At 44.0% G+C, this 24,414-nt stretch overlaps 3 protein-coding genes across 3 annotated transcripts; 2 read left to right on the top strand and 1 right to left on the bottom strand.

Annotated features, from left to right (window-relative positions):
- The first annotated feature begins 2,464 nt into the window (after positions 1–2,464).
- On the top strand, positions 2,465–6,085 carry LOC102704597. The gene is made up of 3 exons (XM_006649752.3): positions 2,465–3,129; positions 3,237–3,605; positions 5,192–6,085. Exons 1-3 carry the CDS (start codon positions 2,818–2,820, stop codon positions 5,813–5,815), a joined length of 1,305 nt encoding a protein of 434 aa, XP_006649815.2. The 5' UTR covers positions 2,465–2,817; the 3' UTR covers positions 5,816–6,085.
- A 684-nt stretch (positions 6,086–6,769) lies between these two features.
- Positions 6,770–11,308, bottom strand: LOC102704874. The gene is made up of 4 exons (XM_006649753.2): positions 11,008–11,308; positions 10,808–10,908; positions 7,356–9,862; positions 6,770–7,258 (listed from the first exon to the last, which is right to left on the bottom strand). Exons 3-4 carry the CDS (start codon positions 9,765–9,767, stop codon positions 6,971–6,973), a joined length of 2,700 nt encoding a protein of 899 aa, XP_006649816.1. The 5' UTR covers positions 9,768–9,862; positions 10,808–10,908; positions 11,008–11,308; the 3' UTR covers positions 6,770–6,970.
- A 10,101-nt stretch (positions 11,309–21,409) lies between these two features.
- On the top strand, positions 21,410–24,412 carry LOC102705144 (mitochondrial substrate carrier family protein B-like). Its single transcript, XM_015834789.2, has 7 exons — positions 21,410–21,830; positions 22,225–22,401; positions 22,495–22,641; positions 22,933–23,034; positions 23,122–23,192; positions 23,282–23,349; positions 23,760–24,412. The coding sequence occupies exons 1-7, from the start codon at positions 21,600–21,602 to the stop codon at positions 23,999–24,001; spliced, it is 1,038 nt and encodes a 345-aa protein (XP_015690275.2). The 5' UTR covers positions 21,410–21,599; the 3' UTR covers positions 24,002–24,412.
- The last annotated feature ends 2 nt before the right edge of the window (positions 24,413–24,414 follow it).

A 24,414-nucleotide genomic window follows, 5' to 3' on the forward strand; every position in this document is an offset into this window, starting at 1 on the left:
CCGTGATCTAACATCGATGGTTTCTTTGTTTATTTAGGTCATGTTTAGTTTCTAAAATTTTTTTCCAAAAACATCACATCGAATCTTTAGACACCTAAATAAAGCATTAAATATAAATGAACCAAAAAACTAATTGCACAATTACGGAAGAAATCTTGAGACGAATCTTTTGAGCCTAATTAGTCCATGATTAGCCATAAGTGCTACAGTAACCAACATTTGCTAATGACGGATTAATTAGGCTCAAAAAAATTCGTCTCATGGTTTCTAGGCTAGCCGTGAAATTCGTTTTTTCATTCGTGTCCAAAAATCTCTTCCGACATCTAGTCAAACGTTTGATATGACCTCTTTAGCAAAAAATTTTGTCAACTAAACAACCCCTTAGAACGAAGAATCGGTGGTTCTGTGAATATTGCACCTCCTGTCGCTTTCAGATTCTGTTGAAGCACAGAAGTTATTTCCTGGAAATTGACTTTGTTATTCATTTTGGTTTGACCTTTTACAGCTTCAGATACTTTGGATCCATTCCGCCACCAGCTAGCCTAACAACAATTCCTTCCTTCCATAAACCAATTGTGTTTTTGACAATTTTAGCATGAGTATTAAAGAAACTGGAAGTCTTAGCTGCTGAGTAGCAGTGCGGCACCACAATTTTTTTTCTGTTATTATGGCCATTGATAGTATCTTTGATCTAAGGGATGAATTGTCGGTAACGTACAGAAGAGTCCCATTTTCCATGCAGAAGATGTGACCACCGGAACCACCACCATCAGTGGGCACAGCAAGCGGTAAGATTCGTAGGAACATGGGGGGTTGCCTCCCGGCCCCCGTACGTGAAGACGGTGCAAGCGTCAGCATCTCACAAGTCCAGTGGTGTCGGGCCTTGGCGCAAAATTAGCAAACAGTGCTTTGATTATAATTTCAGTTATACTAGCATGGAAGAACTTCACATTGTTCGTCGGGGTTTTTGAAATTTTTTTGAAGGGCAATCCGCAATCTGCTCACCGGATTTCGATCGCAGTGTCAGGTTGTTGGGGATACCACGTCGAGAGCAAACAATAATATTCCCGTCTCTGTGGCAACTGCTTCCACCAGCAATCCCTGCTCACCAATCGTGAAAGCGGCCGCCCGGCGGCGATCAGTCTCCGATAATCCTCAGGCAGCAACATGGCTCGGCACTCACCCCAACTCACCCAGCTCAGCTGTGTAACCTCTAAAAATACTAGCAATGGTTTTCCGTTTGGATCATATCTTATCTGCCTTCGCTGACACCTCTTATCCGGTATTTATGCGTATCTAGATCGTGTTAATCATTGACGTTCCGTAAGTAATGTCTGTGATCCCAAGATTTGAATAGAGAATATACAGAACATGTAGTATAAGTATTACAGCCGGATGGATCGGATCGAATCAGTGTACTGTAAATGATGAGTAACCCCGCCCTGATTGATCCGTGGATCTCCCATGTCGAGCGGCAGCCGGGCAATCACAATGATGAGACCCGATCACAGAGTGGTGGTGTCCATGGCCTTTCGATCGCCAGACGGAGCGGCAGCGGCAGCAACCTGGTTGGCACGTCGGAGGAAACGGACAGGATCTCCACCCCCACGAACGCCAATACAATAATCATCCGCGCGACGCCCGCCCGCACGCGCGCGCGGGGGCGGAACGGAGGAGCGGGCGACGCTAGCGTACAGCCACGGCACAATTGCAGCGTGGACGGAACCCAGCCCGCCGATCGAGCTGTCCGTCCATCCATCCGCGCCGGCGCCGCGAATGGCGCGGGGGGGGGGGGGGGGGGGGGGGGGGGGGCCAACCACCGGGCAGCGAGGGGGGCGTGGGACGTGTGCGCGCGTGTCACCGGGGTGGATAAACCAAGCCACGCCGCATCCGTCCGAAACGCCGGAAATCTGGCGCGCGGCGTGCACAGCGAAACGGCCTGATATCAAGCGACGGTCATTGCGGCAAACCTAACACGGGCCCCCCACTCCCTCTCCCGGCTCCGGTGCACGGTGCGTGCGCGCGATCGTCAACAGCCTATAGGCTATAGTCGACTACACTGGTACTGTTCGCGATACCCTCCTAATCAGTTTGAAGCCAGTGCCGCGCACGTAGGCTGCCTACCGGTTATGGAAAGGGACTCGCGGCCGTTTGGAACAGATTAGCTAGTCTCGCCGTCGTACGTACTCAGGCGTCATGCCTATGGTTCGTGACCTGTACGTATTGTTGTACATCTCACTCCACGGATGTGCGATCAGGATCGAGGGGGAAAAAAGCAACCGATCACTTGCTTGCCAACAACTCCGGCTTCCCATTACCAATCTGGGCGTGTTGACGCTTTTGTCGAATTGACTACTCGTGCAACAACACTCCGTGCACCTTAGTTCATCCTCACAAGTGAAGGATCGGTTAAATGCAAGTTTAACTAACTTATAAGCAAAGTGGGGGCATGTATGTGGGAACTCTGCAGCAAGCCACAAAGGTTGAAAGTTGAAACCCGGAAAGGGCAACGCATAATCGTTTATGTGTATGTTACTATGCAGATGACGAACACAAGGATATCCTGATAAAAGAAAGAAAATGTTAAACAAGATCGCAGAGTGCGTGCGGCCACGACCAAAATTTTGAGGGGCAAAAAATAATGGAAGGGCAAATCTTGGACCCCACCTGCCAGCTGCCCACACGACTCATCAAAACCGGTACAAGCCCACCGAGACAGGGTAGGCGCGTCATAACGCAACACAAAAGGGAGCGCGCGGCGGCAGCAAAGCGAGCAACACCGAAGGCGATCAGAGCTCGCGCAGGAGAGCTGTCTCCATGAGGAAGCTGTGCCCCAACCTGGAGCGCGATGACGCGCTGGACACGGTGCTCGAGGTGCCCATCCCGGAGGAGATGTTCTCGCGCGGCAGCGGCTCCCGCGGCTCCAGGTTCGGCTGCACCAACGTCAAGTCGTGGGTGCGGCCGAACGCCTCCGACCGGTCCGGCGCCGGGGAGCCGTGCTCCATGAGCCGCGGCGAGCTGCAGCTCATGCTCGGCGTCATCGGCGCGCCGCTGATACCGCTCCCCGTCGACCACGCCAAACAGTCCCCCTGCTCCGTCCTCTGCGAGCAGCTCAAGGCTGATCCCATTGTACGTTCGCTCGATCTTGGACCATTCGCCGTCATCGATTTCATCTCGTTTCGTGAAATCCATCGCGCGTGCTGATTGGCATATCCATTTATGATGTCTCCTTGCAGGAGTCTTCGACGGCCAAGTACATAATACAGCAGTACGTCGCGGCGTCGGGCGGGGAGTGGGCGCTGAACAAAGTCACGAGCATGTACGCGATGGGTAAGGTGAAGATGACCGCCGCGGAGCTAAACAGCAGCGACGCCGACGGCGGCGGCGGAGGGCACCGCAGCGGGAAGAAGAGCGGCAAGAGCGGCGGCGAGGTCGGTGGGTTCGTGCTGTGGCAGAAGAAGCCGGAGCTGTGGTCCCTGGAGCTCGTGGTGTCCGGCTGCAAGATCAGCGCCGGCAGCGACGGCAAGGTCGCCTGGCGCCAGACACCGTGGCATCAGTCGCACGCCTCCCGCGGGCCGCCGCGCCCTCTCCGCCGGTCGCTCCAGGTATTTTTACCGCGTTTTCTTCGTAATTTTCCATATAAATGGACGCGTATCGTATTGGCACAGCTTGGCAGCATCTGCATGGCCGCGTAGCATCATATTCATAGGAAGCATGTTGAACTATCAGTTAAATATTCAAACGACTATACGAGAACGAAGTTTGGTCCTGTTTATGAGACGGACGACTACGAGAACCAAATTTGGTGGCACATATTTTCTTTTCTGGTTCGACGTCAAAAACGAGTACGTCCTTCTGTTTGGGTCGATCCAACGTTGCTGTTGGCCGAACTTACGTAGCGCGTCCATTGCTGTCATCGTTCCTAGTGGTAGGTAATAGGTATCGGTGTCATGGTACGCATACGTCCAAGCCCGCAAAGTTCTTTTTAGAGCTCCTTTGGAATGTGCAATTATCAAAACACATTATTATGAAAAAAATATTATTAGAGTGTTAAATTAATTCAAATCCTATGAATTTAAGAAACATAGAACAGTAGGGATAACTGTTTGGATGGAGCACATGAAAAACATGTATGAATTAGAAGAGAAAGATGGATACAATGGAAAACATGTATGAAAATTTTCCAAGAGGTTAGACCTTATGTTAAAAATACTTCAAAATTCCAATGTTTTGAGTCATTTCTAAAAAATTTTAAAGATATATTCCTTTGTTTCAAAGAACCATATATATCTTTTTTCATAGGAATCTATTCCTTCAAAATTGTTCTAAAACTTTTTTGTTTCAAAGAAGGCCTGCTGGGAACCTACTTCTACTTATGTATTATGTGTCCCAGGAAGCTTTTCTAATTTGTCCTGCTCAAAGAGGTTACATTTGATTTGAGTACTAGGTGATCAGTAAGCGCCGTACCGAGCGTGTAGAGTATGTAGAGTACGAGCTTGCAGCGCAACTTGGCCAGTGACGCGTACCTAGATCTCCCCTGCATACTGTCGGTAGGACAGGACAGATGGGTCGAATACCCGCACGGCCGAGCGACATGATTACGCCTTTGGAGCACTCATTGAGCTGTTGGGCATTGGCTGCGGTCAAGGTCAGTCCAGGGCGGTGTCGGGATAGGGCTGGCCGATCGCTCGCTCGTCTCATCATGAGGCTTGTACAGTTGTGCCGGACCTGCCGGTGTGTGAGATACCTGGTCCAGGCACCCGGTACACGAGCAAATCCGTGGACGTACTCATCAGTCATCAGTAGCGGTGGCTGCACGCTGTCGCTGGAGAGTGGGGCTGAATATATCATGCGAGGTGAGGGTGATTAGCTTGGAGCAGCGCGATTAGGGGGGGCCGGGTCTCTCAACACCGTCACCGCAACGTGCCGCCATGTGCAGCAGCGCGGCCGGACACATCACGTGGACATGGGCCTAAACCGGAACGCGACCCACGACATCAATCGGTTGGTGGCTCGCGGTTTGTCACCCGGCCGGTTCCACCCCGACTATCTTAATTTGACCATGGGGTCAACTAGTGTAACGTGCCTTTTTTTTATTATAATAGTAACAGCTGCTAGTGTCCACGTGGATTAGATTAAGTGGCTGGAGAAATTAACTAACTTGAGCGTGCATGGTGCGTTTGGTACGCAGGGACTTGACCCGATGCTGACGGCGAGCCTGTTCGCGGACGCGGTGTGCATCGGCGAGAGGGGCGTGGATGGCGAGGACTGTTTCGTGCTCAAGGTGGAGGCGGAGGCGTCGAGCCTGCGCGCGCGCAACAGCAGCAGCGTGGAGATCATCCGGCACACGGTGTGGGGGTACTTCAGCCAGCGGACGGGCCTGCTGGTGCAGCTGGAGGACTCGCACCTGCTGCAGATCAAGTCGAGCGGCCACGGCAGCGTCTTCTGGGAGACCACCATGGAGTCGCACCTCCATGACTACCGCGCCGTCGACGGCGTCAACATCGCCCACGCCGGCCGCACCGCCGTCTCGCTCGTCCGCTTCGGCGACAGCAGCGACGGCAACACCAGGACGCGCATGGAGGAGGTGTGGAACATCGAGGAGGTGGACTTTAACATCTGGGGCCTCTCCATGGACTGCTTCCTGCCGCCCAGCGACCTCAAGGAGAGCAAGGAGGCCCAGGACGTCGCCGCCGTCGTCAAGCCCGCGCGACCGCCACCGATAAGGATACCGGCCGTGGCCGTCCGCGTCGGGCCATCGCAGGTCGCCGCCGTCAACATGGACGATTCCGACTCGCTCATTGCGAGGTCATGACATAACGTATAGACATAGCGAGCAGTGTTACTGTAAGAGTTGTGTGTGTTTACGTCCCACTTATCTCCATAAGTTACTTATGGCAAGATCTGTAAATATATTGCAGGTTCAGATATTTTTGTTTTCGGGGAGTGGATTGTACCTCTCAGATAGAGTTGGGGAGGGTCAGGGGTGAAGTAGTAAAGCGAGTAATCCGGGATAGGTGTTCTAATTAGAGGTATTGTAATTGAGATTTGCTTTACCCCAACAAAAAGTATCTCGAACTACCGGTAACTCGTGGTACCAAATCGTTTTTATCATTGGATCTAATGGTGCACATACTATTCAGCTAGATCCAATGATAATCTAATGATAAAAAATGATTTGGTATCTCGAGGTAGGTATTTTTTGTTAGACCAGGGTAAATCTCATTGTAATTTGCTTATGATGCACCCTCGCTCTAAAGCTGAAAGAATATCCAGTTCTACTAAGGCCTCCTTCAGTTTGAAGGATGGTAAATTAACTTATCCAGTACGGAAAACGTAGTAATAGATTAGTAAATGATTAATTAATTATTAAAAAAATATAAAATATATTAATATGATTTTTTAAAACAACTTTACTATAGAAATTTTTTGTAAAAAATACCTCGTATAACAGTCCGAAAAACATACGCGCAGAAAATAATGGTGTTAAGTTAACTTAGGGACGGTGGCGAACACGGCCTAAGTCACACTGGGCTTTGTACTAGTTCTGCTTCTGCAGGATCTTCCATTGACAAAAAGCCTGCAATCCAAAACGCTTATAACTTACTGCAGCTAAACTGAGCATGTATGGAGAATGCCATTCGAGAGTCCAGACTCCACACATGCTCAGTTTAGCTGCAGAAACGCCATCCCAGAAACGTAGGACGACGATTATTAACATTCTTTGCAAAGAACTAACTAGCAAGTAGTGACACAGAAGCCTTGAGGGGATCTGCTTTGTTTGCATATAAAAAGGGTAGATAAGCACTAAGATGATGAGCCTTGCAGCAACACCAAGTCATTTTACATGTACAGGCGGCTACCCACTAAAGCCGAATCCATAAGATCCATCACATCTTGATAAGGCAACTCGAGTTACAGAAGAAAAACGAAAAGAAACAAAGAAAAACATACATTTTATCACAGGAAGCTAGGCTCGCCCTACAGGAGATAGGGGTGGCCGGTGTGGCACATAGCTTGCCTGAGCTCTGCCATGACTGGCCGCCATGATCTTGTTGAGCTTATGGTCAGCGAGGGGTGCGTGCTCTTGCGAGGCTTGCACACCTGCTTGCATCCTGCTAGGGTACCTGCCGTGAAGCATCACTATACACATCGCAAAAGCCTGAAGTAAAGCGATGGACGATCTGAATTCAACTGTGTATAACCCTTCTCTGAATGAAACCATACTGAAGCCATGCCTATTTTCTCGTGATCGACCCTACAAATATAGATTTATATAAGCATCAGCTACTTATGTTTGTCATAACCGAGAACAGTCAAGGACTAGGCAAGAACAGAGAAGCACAAGGACACACCTGAACAAGCAAGTCAAACCGTTGACTGCCATCCGTCGTCTGGTTTGCCTGAGTGGACTTGCCACCTTTGCTTTCTTGGGCGTCATCGCTGAGGACACTCAGCATGCAGCCTTCATCCCACCCACCACAGTCACATGCTCCTCCTGACCTCCACCTCTCAATCAGAGGAAGTGGCTGTCCCGAGGTTGATGTACCATGGAACCCATTAGGAAGTACGGCGAGAACACTGGATAAGGCAGAACTAGCATCCCTTGTATTACGATGGAAGTTTCCCAGTGGACGGCAAGAACATTCAACTGATGCTGATATGCTTCGGCCGGAATTCTGTGAAGATGATTGGTGAGAACTTTCTGCTTCTTGCTGGGGCACCGCACTAATAAAAGCCGCTAATTCTCTGTTAACATGTGAGTCACCTGATTCTTCAGATGATAGTAACCGCTCTGAACCAACCAGAACAAATTCTCTATGCGCATGATTTTTTTCTGCCTGGTAGCATCTTGTTTTTCGGCGTGAAACCCTCATTTCCCCAACAACATTATATAGCAGCTGATCTTTCTTGTTCTTGTTACCTGCCTTGATCCAAGCTCCACCTCTTTTCTTAGGTTCTTCAACACCAAACAGAGTATATGTGCTCTCCAGATCATTGTTATCAGAGATGCCCTTCCTTCTCACAGTGGCTGCCAGGATATCAGAACCACAAGAAAGCATGAAAAAAGGCAGGCCATTCTTCCATGCTAGCTGCAGAAGCGCATGCCTTGTTGCCGTTGAATCTATATCTTGCTGGAGGTACCTCCCACTGTTCAATAGGATCGGAGGAGGCTGGTTTGTATTTGTTTCTGACCGGCAATTTGAATTTACTGCTGAATCAACTGACCTACGCTGCACATTCTGCAAAGCAGATCCTCCCAAGTTCAGAGATTGCTTATCAATATGGCCAGGCAGATGACACTTCGGAACAAATGAAGGTTGAATTGGACCAGAAGTGGATGATTGCCGTGGCTTTAATATTGGATCTAACATCCTCCTCAATGGGCTGCGTCTACTTCCTTTGTTGCCTGATGACTTATCTCCACTCATCTTATCTACAGGGGTGATTGCTTCAGGCTGTCGAGGATATGGTCCATCCTTCAGGCTTGAGCAGCGGCCCACTCGGTTCAGTCCAGAAACTAGATGGCTATGTGACAGCACATCCATATCACTGAACTTTGCACTGATCCGGGGAGTTCTCTCAGAGGCACCCCTGGAAATTTGCTTTTGGTTACAATTTTCACCTGTTACATCCGCACGAACAGAATCACCTCGAGTCCCAGTGCCTCTGGTGCTAAGCTCTTCAGCTGGATCCATGATTGGAAGTGGACATGAGTATGGAACTCGAGGAAACTCATGGGATTGCTCAATATCTTTCGAGAAACCAACACTTGGCATATTGGCATTTCTTTCCATTTCCATCACCGCATTAGACACTAGAGACTCAAAAATCTCACCAGTCATACCACTAGTCTGCTGAAAACCACCACACGAAGAATCATTGTTATAAGAGGTGAAGAAACTTTGGCCAATGTTATCATCATCTGTAAAAAGCCTGCGTGAACAGTGATGGACGGCCTCCTCTATTTTCTTTGTAGTCTCCTCATCGTCAACCATTTCATGTCGCACTGAACTCCCACTCGCTGTAAGAGAGTCTGAGATTGGAGATGCATTTCTGAGATTAAAGTCACCATAATTGCCAGCGTTCTCTGAACAGTGTTTTCTGTGCATGGGCAACAAGTTTAACACTGCAGAATTTGGGCTAGGTGAATATCTAGCCTTCCCATGGAGTTTATCCACAAGATCACTCTGCTGAAACTCTATAGAACAACGCTGATGGTCATTTAGTGTAGGCGATTGATTGCTTTCAAGAGATTTGCTGCTGGGACTTGCAGATGACTGGGATGGAGATGAGAATATCACAGACCTACTAGTATTAGATGGAGAGGCACCATGGCTGCTAGAGAACTCCTGCTTGTGTTGGTGAGACCACCTGGCAAGGAGGCCCCACTCAAGAACTCCAACATTCAGTGCCTTGTCCTGAAGATGGTCTGTTGTCTCTTTACGCTGTAAATATGAAGGAACATTTGACATATGCTTGACAAGCTCATCAACAGTAGTGTCCTTTCGGCCAGGCCATGGTTTTGAGCCTTTCAGGGAGCCACCACCATCTGCACTTCGAGGTTCTCGTTGCCTTCGAAACTTATCATTTTTCACAACTCTGATTCTGTCTTCAAATTTTGCATCGATATTCCCACTGACTACTGCGAGCTTCTCCTTTGACACTTCTACAAAATGATCTTGGGAATTTCCCCTTTGACGTCCATCACGACCTGATGTGACCTTTGCATTCCTTTCTCTGCTAAACTGCCCTTTCATTGGCATTCTTTTTATGGTTTAACATACGCCAACAAGCATAGATTTTCACTTAATTCAATCTGATACTCAAGTTTCAACAGGATACTAAACTTCCTTGTAAACTGCAAATTCAATATTTGCAGAAAAACTCAGATATACAGCTCCTGATATTTCTAGCAGAGTAGTAATCAACAGGAAGAAAATAGCAAGCAGTACCACAGAACCAATATAAGCTACAGTATTGCCATATCTCAATTAGTAGTAAGAACTAAGTATGTGTCGGTGGACAATGACATCATTTTGTCTACCGGGAATCCTGGATATATGAAATACGCTGTTTCTACATGTACAAGTGGGTTGGGAGGTGCCCACCGACAGTTTTGACACAATAATGGTCTAATTAGGATATGTCAATAACCTTGCACACAAGATGGAAAAAGAAACAGAAGGGCTCTCACAAATGATAAAAGGTGCAAATAATTTTAGATGGTTGCCCTGTTGCTAGTGCAGACCGTGTGTAAGCTTGTATACAAAAATAGTTTGCACATTGTTAAGGGTCCATCCATCCATCTATAGTTCAGTCCTGATAAAATGTATATCATCAACAACGAGGCATCTTTCCCTGTTCCCCTCAAGGGAAAAGAAACACCTTTTGTCAACTTGATTTTGTTGGGTGACTTACAAAATGAAATTTTAGCCATGCCAGCCTAGCTACTCACCGAAAAAACTACTACAAGCAAGAGCGAAAAACTTTAGTTAGTGCTATACAAAATAGTTGCTGTTATAGAGCCATAGACAACATAGTTATCACAGATTAGGTTGAAACAGAACTCTTTTCTTTTTGCTTCATTTTGCAAATTAGCCTACGGAATGCATCATCAACGATGGTCATTAACTCATTATAGCAGCAGAAGGGAGGAAGTTGGAGAAAACTTGTCAAGATGGGACACCAGCTGCGCCATTAAACCCCAACAGAAACATACTCTTCAGCATCTCCAATCGACCAACCCACATTACCCAAAAATCCACACAGAGAAGATGCACACATACGGCTAAGGTAAACGTACCAGGATGCTCCCAAGAACCACATCAAGACCAGCACCCCCAGTTAACCAAGATCCCAGATGGGGGGGGGGGGGGGTCACACACCAGCAGATCCGCCACCTCCCTGCAACCACAGCAAGAACACAGATCAGTGAAGCTCGGCCAAGCAAAATACTAAAAGGTGTCACCTTGGGGGTAAAGGGAGAGCGGGATGAAACGAGACCTCAGAGCAGCGTGGGAGGGGCGGCAGGTGGAGTGGATAGAGGACCTGGAGCACGGGGATGCGCACTGGGTGGTATTAGGATGGGGAGGTGAGCAGGGTGGTAGGAGCCGCCTCGGCACTACACACAGCTACTTCTACTACTCCTGGCCCCTCTCCGTGACCCGCCAACTGGTTAGGTGGGGGTGGCTTTAGACGGGTGAGCGCCCAGTCGCCAGCGCTCTCGCCCGCCGCCGCCTACTCCCTCCCTTCCCCTACTGACAGCACTCCGCTTCTACTTCTACCGCGCCGCGGAGGAGGAGAGCCGGTAATACCAAGCGGAGCAGCAGCGGCAGCGGCAGCGCTCGTGGTTGTGAGGCCGGTGGGGGCAGCGGGCACGTAAGTGGGGGGGGGGGGGGGGAAGCAGGAAACCGAGCTGTGTCTCTTGTCGTCGTCGTCCTCCTCGGGAGATCACGAGGATGAGACCGGCAGGGGAGGGGGTGGGGGTCGGATGGATGTGGATCGGATCTTGACGCGGCAAGTGGTGGGAACGGGGGGGAGGAGAGCGGTGAGGTGAAAGGAAAAGCGCGGGGGCGGGGGGCGTGAACGGGAGGGGAGGGGGGCCGGGCGGTTTTGTCGCGGCGGGGTGGTGCGGGTGGGTGAGGTCAGCAGGCACGGCGCCCGGCGCAGGACGGCGACTTCGACGAGTACCACCTACACGACCTATGCGAGCACTACGCCTACAGTACGAGTGCTCGGAGCCCTCGCGGCGTCCCATCGAGCCATCAAATTATTGCAATCGCCTCCCTGTAGTCCTGTGCTCCGCGCCTGTTCCTCCCCCCCCCCCCCCCCCCCATCCTCGCCCTCGTGATCCGTGCTGTAAGTGCTGCCCGCACGGCCTTATTTTTTTTTTCAAAAACATCACAACAAATTTTTAAAACATAAATAAATCATTAAACTTCGAAAAAAACTAATTATAACGAAATGTTGAGACAAATTTTTTGAGCCTAATTAGTCCATGATTAACTATAAGTGTTACAGTAACCAACATGTGCTAATGATAGATTAATTAGGCTCAAAAGATTTGTCTCGCGGTTTTTAGACTAGCCGTGAAATTCGTTTTTTTATTCGTGTCAAAAAACCCCTCCGACATTCGGTCAAATATTTGATGTGACACTTCTTCCAAAAATTTTCTCAATCTAAACAGCACCTTTGTTTACCGGACGCGAGTAGAGTGTGTGCAGGAGTACTCCGTCTCCCTATTTTTAGGGTTTAACCATCAGTTTTATTTAAAATATTTATAAAATAATTTTAAAAAATTGGTCACGTGTACTAGAAAAATATTAATCATATAAAATATTTTAATATGGTGAAAAAATAAATATTATAAAAAACTAAAAATAAACTTATTTTGTGTATGAGAGAGGTAGCATTTTTTTCTTCTTGGGAAAAACCAGTATCCCTCTCCATGAGAAAATTGCTATTCTGTCATATTCTGCTGAAGGTTAGTTTTGCTATAGTGTTACGTGATTTCGCTAAAATGCTATTTTCAAACCAGTACAACACGCTTAAATATTATTTGCCTCATTTCTTGTAATAAAAAAATCAATTTGCCACTGTTTTTATGGTGAAACATAGCCCATTAACTTAAAAAAGACTTGATTTACCTTGCAAAGTTACGTGCGATTAACCCCCCTAAATCTGTACTTTATAATTGCGGATGCTTGTTAAAATGTTAATTAAGTTAACTACTTAAATATTGTTAGAACCCTTAGAATTATGATTGAGTGGTGTATTGTTGCATATATTATATTATATATATTTTAGTTTGTAATAAATATATGACTTGACTCACCACCTGTCCATCTTATTTGATATAATATGCTTCATATTTTTTTCTCTAATTGTCCATACTATTTGACCTGTTGAGCTAGTTTATTACCCATACTCTCGGGTGTAATTTGGTAGTCACTGTGAATAAAGTGAAAACAGATCATTTATATCAAATGAATGAAAATGGTTTTAAAGTGTTGGGCTAGTTTAAGAATAATATAGTAGAGAAACCAAAATTAAAAGTGTTATATCGATAAAACCACGTTTTAACATGGCAAAATAAAAATTTCTCGCCACCGGAGACGGGGTAAGTGAGGCCTTTGTTTATTTTCTAATTTTTTTTCAAAAACATCACATCAAATTTTTGAACACTTAAATAGAGCATTAAATATAGATAAACATAAAAGCTAATTGCACAGTTATGGAGAAATCGTGAGACGAATTTTTAGCCTAATTAGTCTATAATTAAATATAAGTGTTACAGTAACCAATGTGTACTAATGATAGATTATTAGACTTAAAATTTTGTTTTACTTTTTTCTGACTAGCTGTGAAATTTATTTTTATTAAAACTTCTTCTTCCCTCCGCTCAAAGGTTTAACGTGATCTTTGCCAAAAACAAGGCGTGAGCAACGGACGGACGGACGCGGTGGAGCCGTGGAGGTGATGTGAAATGTGATCGCTGACGCGATGCTTCGCAGACCGGAGGTGATCAGAGATGATACGTGTACCATCAGGAGTACCGTGCGGTGGTTGGCCAGGAACGTGTTTCAGCCTTTCTCTTTTGGACTACCGAGTTTTGGAACTTCGGTTTGTTGCAGTGGGGAGAGCTTCCAGGCGTGTCTATCTGCGAAGTGAGCTGAGTTTGATCACCAGCGTTGCCTAAAAGAAGTGTTCGACCACCTGTGACCAGCGGTTAGCTCATTACAGTTTTGTAGTGGCTGTAGTGCTATCTTCAATCATTTAAGGAGTAGTTGTCTGCCTGCCCCAACAATCGCAGACATCTTTTAGCAAGTTACCATAACCAGATTTTTTTCTTTGAAAACCTTTTTTTTTAAACCACCGTAACCAGATTTAGTGTACAAATGGCACACCATAGCATAACATCCACTCTTTATAGTTTTATGGAATATGCATATTACATTTTCAAGCTCTACAGCATCTCTTTTTTTTCAATTTTTTTAAAGCACTACGTTATAATATATACATTAGCATTTAAAAATCATATACTAATCACCAGTTAATCAATTGAGTTTCATTTAGCTCAGCAATGCCAAACACACACTAAGGTCGCGTTCGGTTGCAAAGATTTTAGGGTAAGTTATCTGGCGTGAAAAACATAGTAATTGATTAATACATGATTAATTAATTTTTAATTATAAAAAATTACAAATAAATCAATGTGATAATTTAAAACATTTTTTCTATAAAAAAATTTGAAAAAAATATTATTTAACAGTTTGAAAAACGTGCATACAGAAAACGAGAAAGGTAAGTTATTGAGACCCCCGAACATAGCCTAAGAACATTCGTGAGCATTCGTTGCTTTAGATAATTGTGAGCATTCGTTGCTTTAGATAATTGTGAGCATTCGTTGCTTTAGATCTAAACGTGCTGATTGTATTATATTATAGAGGTAGTAGGTGTAAATTTTATATGGATAAAATGGAAACTAAAATATATAGCATTAGGATAAATTTGTGTGTCATATATCATGATAAAATAGATGAATTAGTAAATATATATTAGCAAAGTTTCAAATAAATTTTTAATATACTTATTAAAAATATATATAGTTAGATTTAAACTTAGTGTATGATGTACCGTAACATTACCCAAAATGAAAGTCCATTATCTGGTAGCTTAACATCGCGATCTTCCAGAGCAGCTGCCAAAGATGCACTCCCATGTTATCTACTACATTGAGAACGCCGATGACTCGACCGTCGCTGCATTGGAAGGAGGCAGTTGCCGGCCAACACAAGATTTTTCCGTCATGACAAGGAGAGATAAGGAAAATGACTATGATTAATTCTTCAATCCATGGGTGCTTTATAGTGTAAATGTATTTCCAAGTTTAACACTATTGTAATCATAAATTAACAGTTATGGCATACACTTATTTCCAAATTTACCCCCACAAATTCTTAAATCGATTGTAGTAGAATTAAATTTGATCCTTTGGATTAGGCCTAATTGACAGCTCTCATTCATTTAATGGTACACTAAAAATATCATAAATTTTTAGTCAAGAATACCCTTGTCATTCTGTAAGAAGAGTTCTAAACAACCCATAGCAACCAACAGTTGGATTAAATCCCTACTATGTTGCTACCCATGCTGGTGTAGGTACCGTAAAAAGACTCCAAAACATAGTACTATGTGATTACTTTTTTTTATGTATTCATACTTCTACTAAAGAGTTAAAATGTTCTACTATAAATACAAAAATATTGTGCAGTTCCTTCTTTGGAAACGGCGGCCTTGCGGCCTTATTTTTTCTCTCGTATTTATGTTTATAAGCCAAAATTTAAATTGTCAAGTTTAAATTGAGAGTTAATTTTAGAAATTTTTATTGTGGTTTTTATTTTAGTCTTTGTTTTTAGCTTATTAAATATATATATATTCCATTCAAAAAATATTTTTTATTTACAAACATGTCCGTTTGAACCATGAGAACCTTAGCTTTATTCGCTGATATGTGACAAAACGCGGCGAAAAAGCTCAGCGCCTAGCCTGGAAAACAAAAAAAAACGTACAGTAATTTTGAGTGAGCCTGCTTAACTAGCATCGATCCTTTGCTTCTTTTTTTCTCTTTAAACTGATGTGCTTTCCTTTGTTTATTCTTTTACTCCAACATAAAACAGGCGTTAGATATCGTTCGATCCTTTCCAGAGCCAGCCGCTTTGTTTGGCACATGTGGCAGGCCCTCTTTATTCCGGAAATGGTCGTGAAATAGGTTTTTGCGTGGCATTCTTTAATCATCAGCACGTACTTCGTATCTTTGTTCGCCTCTTTTCTGGGCTCACATGTGCAAAGAGAGAACACAAACTTGGCTTATACAGTACAAGCTTTCCAAGGCGAAATACTTCTACAACAGTACATGTCTTGGACGCCATACAATGCGTGTGCAAGACACCAATCCAACCTCCAAAGCTACACGACCACAAGGAATCCTCTTTCGGCAACCGATCTCGCATGCTGTGCGCCCGTGTTTCCAAAGTTTGCACAGAACAGGTGCTCTCCTGAAGCAGTGGTTAACTGCGTACACGGCAGGCTTTGGAAAGTACTCCATCCGAATATTTTAGTTGATATCGACTTTTGGACATGTACGATATCGATTATTAGTTTTTTTTCATTGTCACGTGAGTAAATATAATGATACAAAGAGAAAAGAAGTGAGAAAAGAGAAAAGCTTTATTATACATGATAATGGCTTAGAGTCGGCTATTAGCACTTATTTAGGAATTTTGGTTGTACGTGGTAGATTAAAAGGAAAGAAGAGTGACATAAATATTTTGACATATTAACAAAGAAACAATATTCGACTACAACTTGATGCATACACTTATAAAATAATTTAATGTTACTGACGTAAATAAAAAAGAGACATGCTAAGCTCTACCTTTGAACGTATCCTTATATTAAAGTTTGACGGTTAATTATTTATTTTTTTATAAATATGTGAAATTTAATATAAGTCATGCTTAAAAAATATTCAGTAATAATTAAATCATAATAAAATAATTAATAATTATATAAACTTTTAGAAAATACCAAGGATCAAACGTACATAAAAATTGCATCAAATAAAAAAAAGTAGATGAGTATTAGTACGCGTGGATAGGTGACGTGGCGATGCACGCACATCTTTTTGTTAGGATGCGAGATGCGCCGAGACATTTGCGAGATCCACAACGCTGCCGGGGCTGCACGCCCATGTGTGTTCTAGCTAGTATAGTGCCTGTAGTTTCGCCGGCGAATTTGACAGCGCGTTTTTCTTGGAGAACGAACGCAGCGCATGTGTGACAAATGTCTCGGGTATAACCCATGTGACACTCACGGTAATATGTAAATCAAATAAATAACCAGGTGAGTTTTAGTAAGCAACGCGGTGGTTGCCTAGCGATAGGGGAAAGCTCACGAGAAGAGATAAGGAATCACGAATTACTCATACAGAATGCACGGCCATGAGGACGAAAACGCATCGAAATGATTGGAGGAATCTTGTCCTGGTCCGATGAGTGGATTAAAGAACCAGCTTTCCGTCCTGTCCCGGAATCTCATGGTGATTGAGCTCTCATCCTACGCTCTTTTCTGCTTCTCGGCGAGACCACAGCCTAAAAAGAGGCCTATTGGACGCTGCACATTTTGACAGCAAAAGGTCGGGAAACCGGCGAAAGTGTGAAGCCGGAGACGCTAGAAATGAAAGCCCCCAATACTATTACTATGGGGTTACTTTGGCTAAAGATGGATGTTTGTCATGATCCCATCGATGGCTTTGGAAGAATCCAAAGGCAAAGCCGCCCAGCGCGGGGCAAGAATCGGCGCCGAACGAGTAGCGTCCAGGCGGAAGAGAACGGCCCACGCTACGGGGAGATGGTTTCGCCTGCTTCGAGGCTCGTTCGTTCTTTGCTCGCGGCACGGCGAGTTGCGCGGCATGGCGCCGTGTCGCGTTGTCGGACATATAGGTCAAGCGAGCCGGGTACCGTCGCTGTGATCGGTGGACTTCTCTCCTTCTGGCGATCGCAGCTGAACTGACCTAGCCATCGTCCGTTTCACTACGCACATTGACACGAACTGGTACAGAAGCACTGGGCCTCGTGATTTAAGATCCAGCATGGTAACACTGTTCCGGTGGCCACACACCGCAACAGTAGCCTCGTGGATCTCCTGCTGCAGTCGTACTCATTCAAGACGGTATTCACAAAGCCCCCGGGAGACCAACTACCGTGGTCACGACGAGCAACGACCTGTCAGGCTGCCAGTTTTGCTCGTACGGACGCCAGACAGTGGACGCGATGAGTTGTATCTGTTACTGTTCCATTGGGCCTAGTATGACCCATGTGCCACTGTGCTACTAGTATTTATTATCTTTGTTTTAGATATATAAGATGAGATGATTTGGTTTTCCTTTATTCATATGGACATTTAAGCTCCCATCGTTTCGCTTTTTAGAAGAAAAAAACAAAAAACGTTTTTCCAACTGAAAAATAATTTAAAGGTAAAACTTTTATATACATGTCCATAACGACTAAAAATCAGAATATGTAAAACAAACCACGACGAGAAAACAATAAAATAAAGTCCAAAATTAAGTTCTAAAATTTAAATTTTAGTTTATAAGCAGTTGTAACTGCGAAACAAATGGGCCCTTAATAAATCCGAACATACATAAACTGTATACATTAGTTTATAGATAACTTTAGAAAAAAAAAAGGTGCATCTTAAAATAGAAAAAGAACATCTTAAAAAACAAAACATACGCCCGTTCTTGGTCCACATTAGTACATTACAATTGGCCCAATACCCTTACTACTGACCGTGGAGTCAATTGGGCTCGGCCCAGTCCGCTAGCACTATCAGTGGGAGGCCCCTGCCTGCAGCCACGCTAGGCCTAGGGCCCTAGGCGAATCCTCGGCGAGAGCAGTTTCAACTGGTTGACCGTGCCGAGCAAGGGTTGCCTACGGAGTATGGAATCGGTGAAACTTCACGTCCCGCGCGGGTCCAGCCGTGCGCGTGACGGTCCCAGATGGCGAGACCACAAACGCCACGCCAGTACGCACACACACGCAGCCACGTACATGACACGCCATGGCAGTGGGCAGGTGCACCGCGTGCACACCTCCTCCCCGCGATGCCGTGGATATTCCCCGGCACCGACCTTAGAACTTGGATGGCGGGGTGCGCGACGCCAACGGTGCGGAATTCCCGGGCCCACCGGCACGGCAATATGGGTGCGTTGTATGATTTATCAACTCGTTCTCTGGCGACAAATACAGGGGGTCTTTATGTTTAGTATTGTATATTTATTATAAATATTAAACACAGATTATTAATAAAACTCATTCATAATCTTGGACTAATTCGTGAGAGGAATCTATTGAGTCTAATTAATCCATGATTAGCCTATGTGATGCTAGAGTAAACATGCACTAATTATGAATTAATTAGGCTCAATATATTTGTCTCGTGAATTAGCTCTCATTTATATAAATATTTTTATAAGTGATCTATATTTAATACTTTAAAATCATCCAATACGACAGGGACTACGGTTTAGTCACTGTATCCAAACACTATCACTGTGTTCAATGTGTCGGTTCCTTACGCGTACTATTGCAATGTTAGCTGATAGTAACATGTAAAATCCCCGGAATACTTTTATCTTTCCTCGTTACATGTATACCAATATATAAACAAAAAATACCATACTCTTTATCTTTTTAAACTCCAATAAACATGTCCTCCACTTTTCCAAATTTCAATGAATTTCTCATCTATTTTATCAAACTCAAATACTCTAAAAATAAAGTTTTTGTGGGACAATTAAATTGGACTATGACCAAGTTATTTTGGGGCAGGGAGGGTATATTATAAAGTTGAAAAATATTGTCCTACTACTATATGACAAGAGTATACCACTGTCTCAATTGTACTGTGCTTCTTTTTAAAAAAAATATAGTTATTTTAAGTATTCAAATGTTGTTCTAAAATAAAACAGTCATATCAACTAATTACAACTACTTTCCACTTAATTTGTTTACATAATTACTCAGTTCAATAATCATCATTTAGTTTCACTTCTTTCTTTAATTTTCACGAGAAATTCCAAATATGTCTTAAAAAAGTGTGTAGGGCATATTTGGTTACATGCATGGCCTTGACCTATCTCATATAAGTCATACCGGTTAAGATTGGTATAGATTTAGATAGATAGATGCAAGCGTCTTTGTGTTGTGTATTAGCTTGCCGGTGGAGTCCACATTAGAGCTCAAGGGGAGGGGAGAAATAGCGGTAACCGGTATGGACTAGACGATGGCGTGCGGGGGGAACTCAAGGGCTATGTTCATTTGATAGCTAGTAAGTGATTGCTGCAGGAGTTTGGCCCTCAAGTATGGTGGGCAGGGGATATTGAGGGTGGGCAAGATAAATAGCACCATCCGGTGTGAGTTGGACGGTGGTGGCCGTGTGTGGAGCTTGATGGCAGCGATTGTAGAGATCACAAGGGCGTGGCCGTGGGGTGTTTTATGTTTGTTGGGTGAGCTTAATGACAGCGGTAAGGGGAATTAGCGTAGCTAGCAATTCTTTTGGCTAGTCCTACGCCACAAGTAACATTATATATCAAATTTTTTTAAACATCATAAATAACAAATATAAGTACAATTTTAGTTAAAAACAATACAAATATAATAATAATATAGAAATGATCTTCATGGATCAAAAGAAAAGGATAGTTATAGGTTCACTAGACTACCCCTAGCTATGTCCCTGGTTAGGGGATGCTATATTGCTGCAGGCCTGCAGCAAGGAATGAGCTCGATGGCTTTCGGAGGAGCAAGCTCAAAGCAACTATTAGAGCAAGTTCATCTATAGTCAATCTAATAGCCAATTCATACAATAGTTACCTACAAACCATTAATACATTGTCCCACATGTCATATACATATTTTCTCTTGGAGCCCGTGTGCAGCTAGCTACAAATTAGTAGTTCACATCTCTTCTCTCTCCTCTTATCTGTTTAAAATATGCTTATAGCTGGCTTATAGCCTGCTATTGTACCTGCTCTTATAGCTTGTATAAGGAGCGACGAAAGACATTTATTGGTGGAGGTGGTTATGGATGATTTGAGCAATAGAGATGAATGGATGTGAGTACGAGATGGAAAAAACAATGATCTATTTTATCGGATGACTTTTTAAATTTATTAAGCTTAGCATAAATTTAGATATAGTACTATTTGAAAACACAAAAAGTTATAGTATGTTATTAAATGAACTGCAAACTTTTCTTCCACAGAATTTATATTTTCCAAAAAAAAAGTCCCTCCCCTCCCAGAGAGGGTATTGGAGTTTCGTCTATTATGGAAACCAAAATTGCTACATGGTGGTAGCACAATTATCAACTATAATTACATAAAAGCCGCGCAAATTTGAAATTAATTTTTTTTTAACAAATTCGTCATGGTTTTGAAAGAGATAGTGTGTGATTTGACACGATAATTGTGTGAATTCCTACTATTTTCGTGGTTGATTTTCATGAAGGATATCAGGAACGATTATCACATGGCATGCCGTCTAATTATTTTTTTAATTTAACTCACATCAAATTATTTTACAACTTTTTTTATTGATTCACGTTATTTTTTTAAAAAAATTCACCAATAGATTCAGGAATTACATAACTGTTACTAGGATCTTTTAAAATTTTATATTTACCAAATCATATCACTAATAAATATCAAAACCGTACGTGCGATGATCGCCGTTTGGCAAAACCCGGTGGGGTGTTGCTGTCAAGCTCGACACTACAGTTGACATTTCTCCGAGTAGGTACCGACCCTCGACCGGATATCCTGTTGTTTTATTCGCGAGCGCCGACCTGAGAGCAAAATATTCCCAAACCCTAAGCCCTCCGCCCCATCCCGCGGCGAATCGCTGGTCCGACCCCCAAGTCTAGGGTTTATGTTCGCTTTCTCCCCACGCATTCCTCCCGCCCGCGGCGCTCCCTGATCTGGTCAACACCGCCAGAATCCACGCTCCAGAGTTGGTGGGGGGCGGAGGATGCAGACGGAGGCGAGGGTGGGGATAGCCGCCGCCACGATGGATAGCGGCGCCGCGGCGGCGGCCGCTCGGAGGTACACGACGCAGCCGCCGCCGCCGCCGCCGCAGCAGCAGCTGCACCGCCACCAGCCGCAGCTTGGGACGGTGCCCCACCTCCTTGCCGGCGGCGTCGCTGGCGCCGTCAGCAAGACTTGTACCGCGCCTCTCGCCCGCCTCACTATTCTATTCCAGGTTCGTCTTAGCTGCTAGCCGGGGTAGTTTAACTTCTTCTGGGGCCTGTGTAAATTACTAAGAAATCGGTATGATACTCGAATCTGTATAACTAAGAAAAGGTTGACTTTTGTTTCTACTATTTGGTTGAGTTGCTTACTTGCTTAGGAGTAATCCTGCTTCAGAGAGGTGGAATACTGGAATAGGAGGGAGATTGTAGCATTATGTTTTTCTGAGCAAGTATTTTGCACAACTGTCAACAGAAAACGCAATGCACGCTCTCTTTTGTTTACCAGTAGAAATTTTGATCTGGTTTGATGGGTAAAAGGAAACACTCACTTTGTAAGCACATGTTTTACAACGTTTTACTTAAAATGCTGTATTTGTTAATGCAATTTGTAAATTGTATGTGCAGGTGCAAGGAATGCATTCAGATGTGGCTACCCTGCAGAAGAATAGTATATGGCGTGAGGCATCCCGCATTGTCTATGAAGAAGGCTTCCGAGCATTCTGGAAAGGAAATCTTGTAACTATTGCACACCGGTTACCTTACTCCTCAATTAGCTTTTACACGTATGAGAGGTACAAGAAGGTAAGTACAAATGCCTTCAGATGAATTTGCATGCTTATTCTTTGTCACAACAATTATGTGACTAATTTCTTAATTAAAATTTGGACTGTGCAGCTGCTACAAATGATACCTGGTCTTGACAAGAATGGTGGATTTGGTGCAGATGTTGGTGTTAGATTGATAGGTGGTGGTTTGTCTGGAATAACAGCAGCTTCGATGACATATCCCCTGGACTTAGTACGGACTCGTCTTGCTGCTCAGGTAAGCCCACTGCCCACTGTCACCAATCTGCATACAACTGGCTTCTCATGTAAATTTCCCCCTGCAATTCTAGACCGAACAACATTTAGTTCCATGCAAAATACTTATGTGACACAGAATCCACTCTTGATCTCCTTTTTTATTAATTTTGCATTCAGCGTACAAAGCATATTGCATTTATGCTCTCTGCTTTTGGCATTCTTGAACTGTAGGACTTTTTCAAATGAAAGCTTTGCATTTTAATATATTATTTTTCACAAATAATGAAGTCTTTCCACCACACGTTTGCAGACAAACACTGCTTACTATAGGGGCATATCTCATGCTCTTTACACCATCTGCAGAGATGAGGGTGTCAAGGGGCTCTACAAGGGTCTTGGTGCCACTTTACTGGTAAGAATGTTGACACTGCCATCCTCTCCCACTTTATCGAGCATTCTACCTTATTTTTATGCCAATTAATATTTATATAAAATACAGGGAGTAGGCCCCAGCATAGCAATAAGCTTCTGTGTCTATGAGACTTTGCGATCTCATTGGCAAATAGAGAGGTAAGTTGTAAGGGGTTGCAAATGGGCTCTTATTCTTGTCCATGCCAGTTCACATTTATTCTAACTATTACCTTTGATCTTAAAACCAGGCCATATGATTCACCTGTTATGATCAGTTTGGCTTGCGGAAGTCTTTCAGGAATTGCATCCTCAACCAGTAAGTAATCTGTAAATACATGATAATAATTAGAACAGTATCATCTGTATTGCTGAGATGTCACAAGCTTTTCTTAAGAAGGAAACACACAATATGGAATAGTTATGTGAATACACAATTTAAGTGCAAAAATGGAAGTCCACTTTGCCTGAATTTGTTCCCCTCTTCTAAAGAAGTTACCATATACTCATTAACTATATTTATATTCAAAGTAACAATAGAAATTAATGCTGTTTTGGCATTTCCGTTATGACCATCCTGAATCTTTGCACTGCACCACTATTTTATACTCTCTAGTCTTTTGTTATTGGGCCACATTGATCAATACCACTGCAAAGATCAATTATCTGCTATATTTTTGTCGGACTTACTGAACCTTGCTCTGATTATTATCGTTTATCATATTTCAGTTACATTTCCGTTGGATCTTGTAAGACGACGCAAGCAGTTGGAAGGAGCAGCTGGAAGGGCCCGCGTGTACCAAACAGGACTTTTTGGGACATTTGGGCATATTTTTCACACAGAAGGTTTAAGGGGCTTGTATAGAGGAATCTTGCCTGAGTACTGCAAAGTGGTCCCTAGTGTTGGCATTGTTTTTATGACGTACGAGACACTGAAATCCATCTTCACGGAACTGGCATCAGATGATTAGCTATCCAACATTGGTCAGCAATTTTGAAGTTTGAAGTCCATCTTCACGGAACTGGCATCAGATGATTAGCTATCGGACATTGGTCATGCTTGAAAATTTTGAAGTTGGGCCAATAACAGTGAGGTCGACTAGAGCGAGAAATATGACTTTGTAGCATATATTAGGATATTAGATGGTGCGGAGTTTTTGAGTTTATATCATGGAAGGATATCCACATGGTTACATAATTTCTTGTAGTGCATGGTAAAACAAGAGCCCTGCCATAGGTCTTCAGATTTCTGTTCACCACTTTTTAGTGTATGTTAACACTTTTCACTTTGTAACGGTACATGAGACCATAGCCTTCAGCCTGATGGTCTACATACTCCTGAAAGATGGCCTCCAATATGATCAGTTACCTATGTTGTCCTAGT

The sequence above is a fragment of the Oryza brachyantha genome, chromosome 3, assembly GCF_000231095.2.
Source record: "Oryza brachyantha chromosome 3, ObraRS2, whole genome shotgun sequence".
NCBI lineage: Eukaryota > Viridiplantae > Streptophyta > Magnoliopsida > Poales > Poaceae > Oryza > Oryza brachyantha.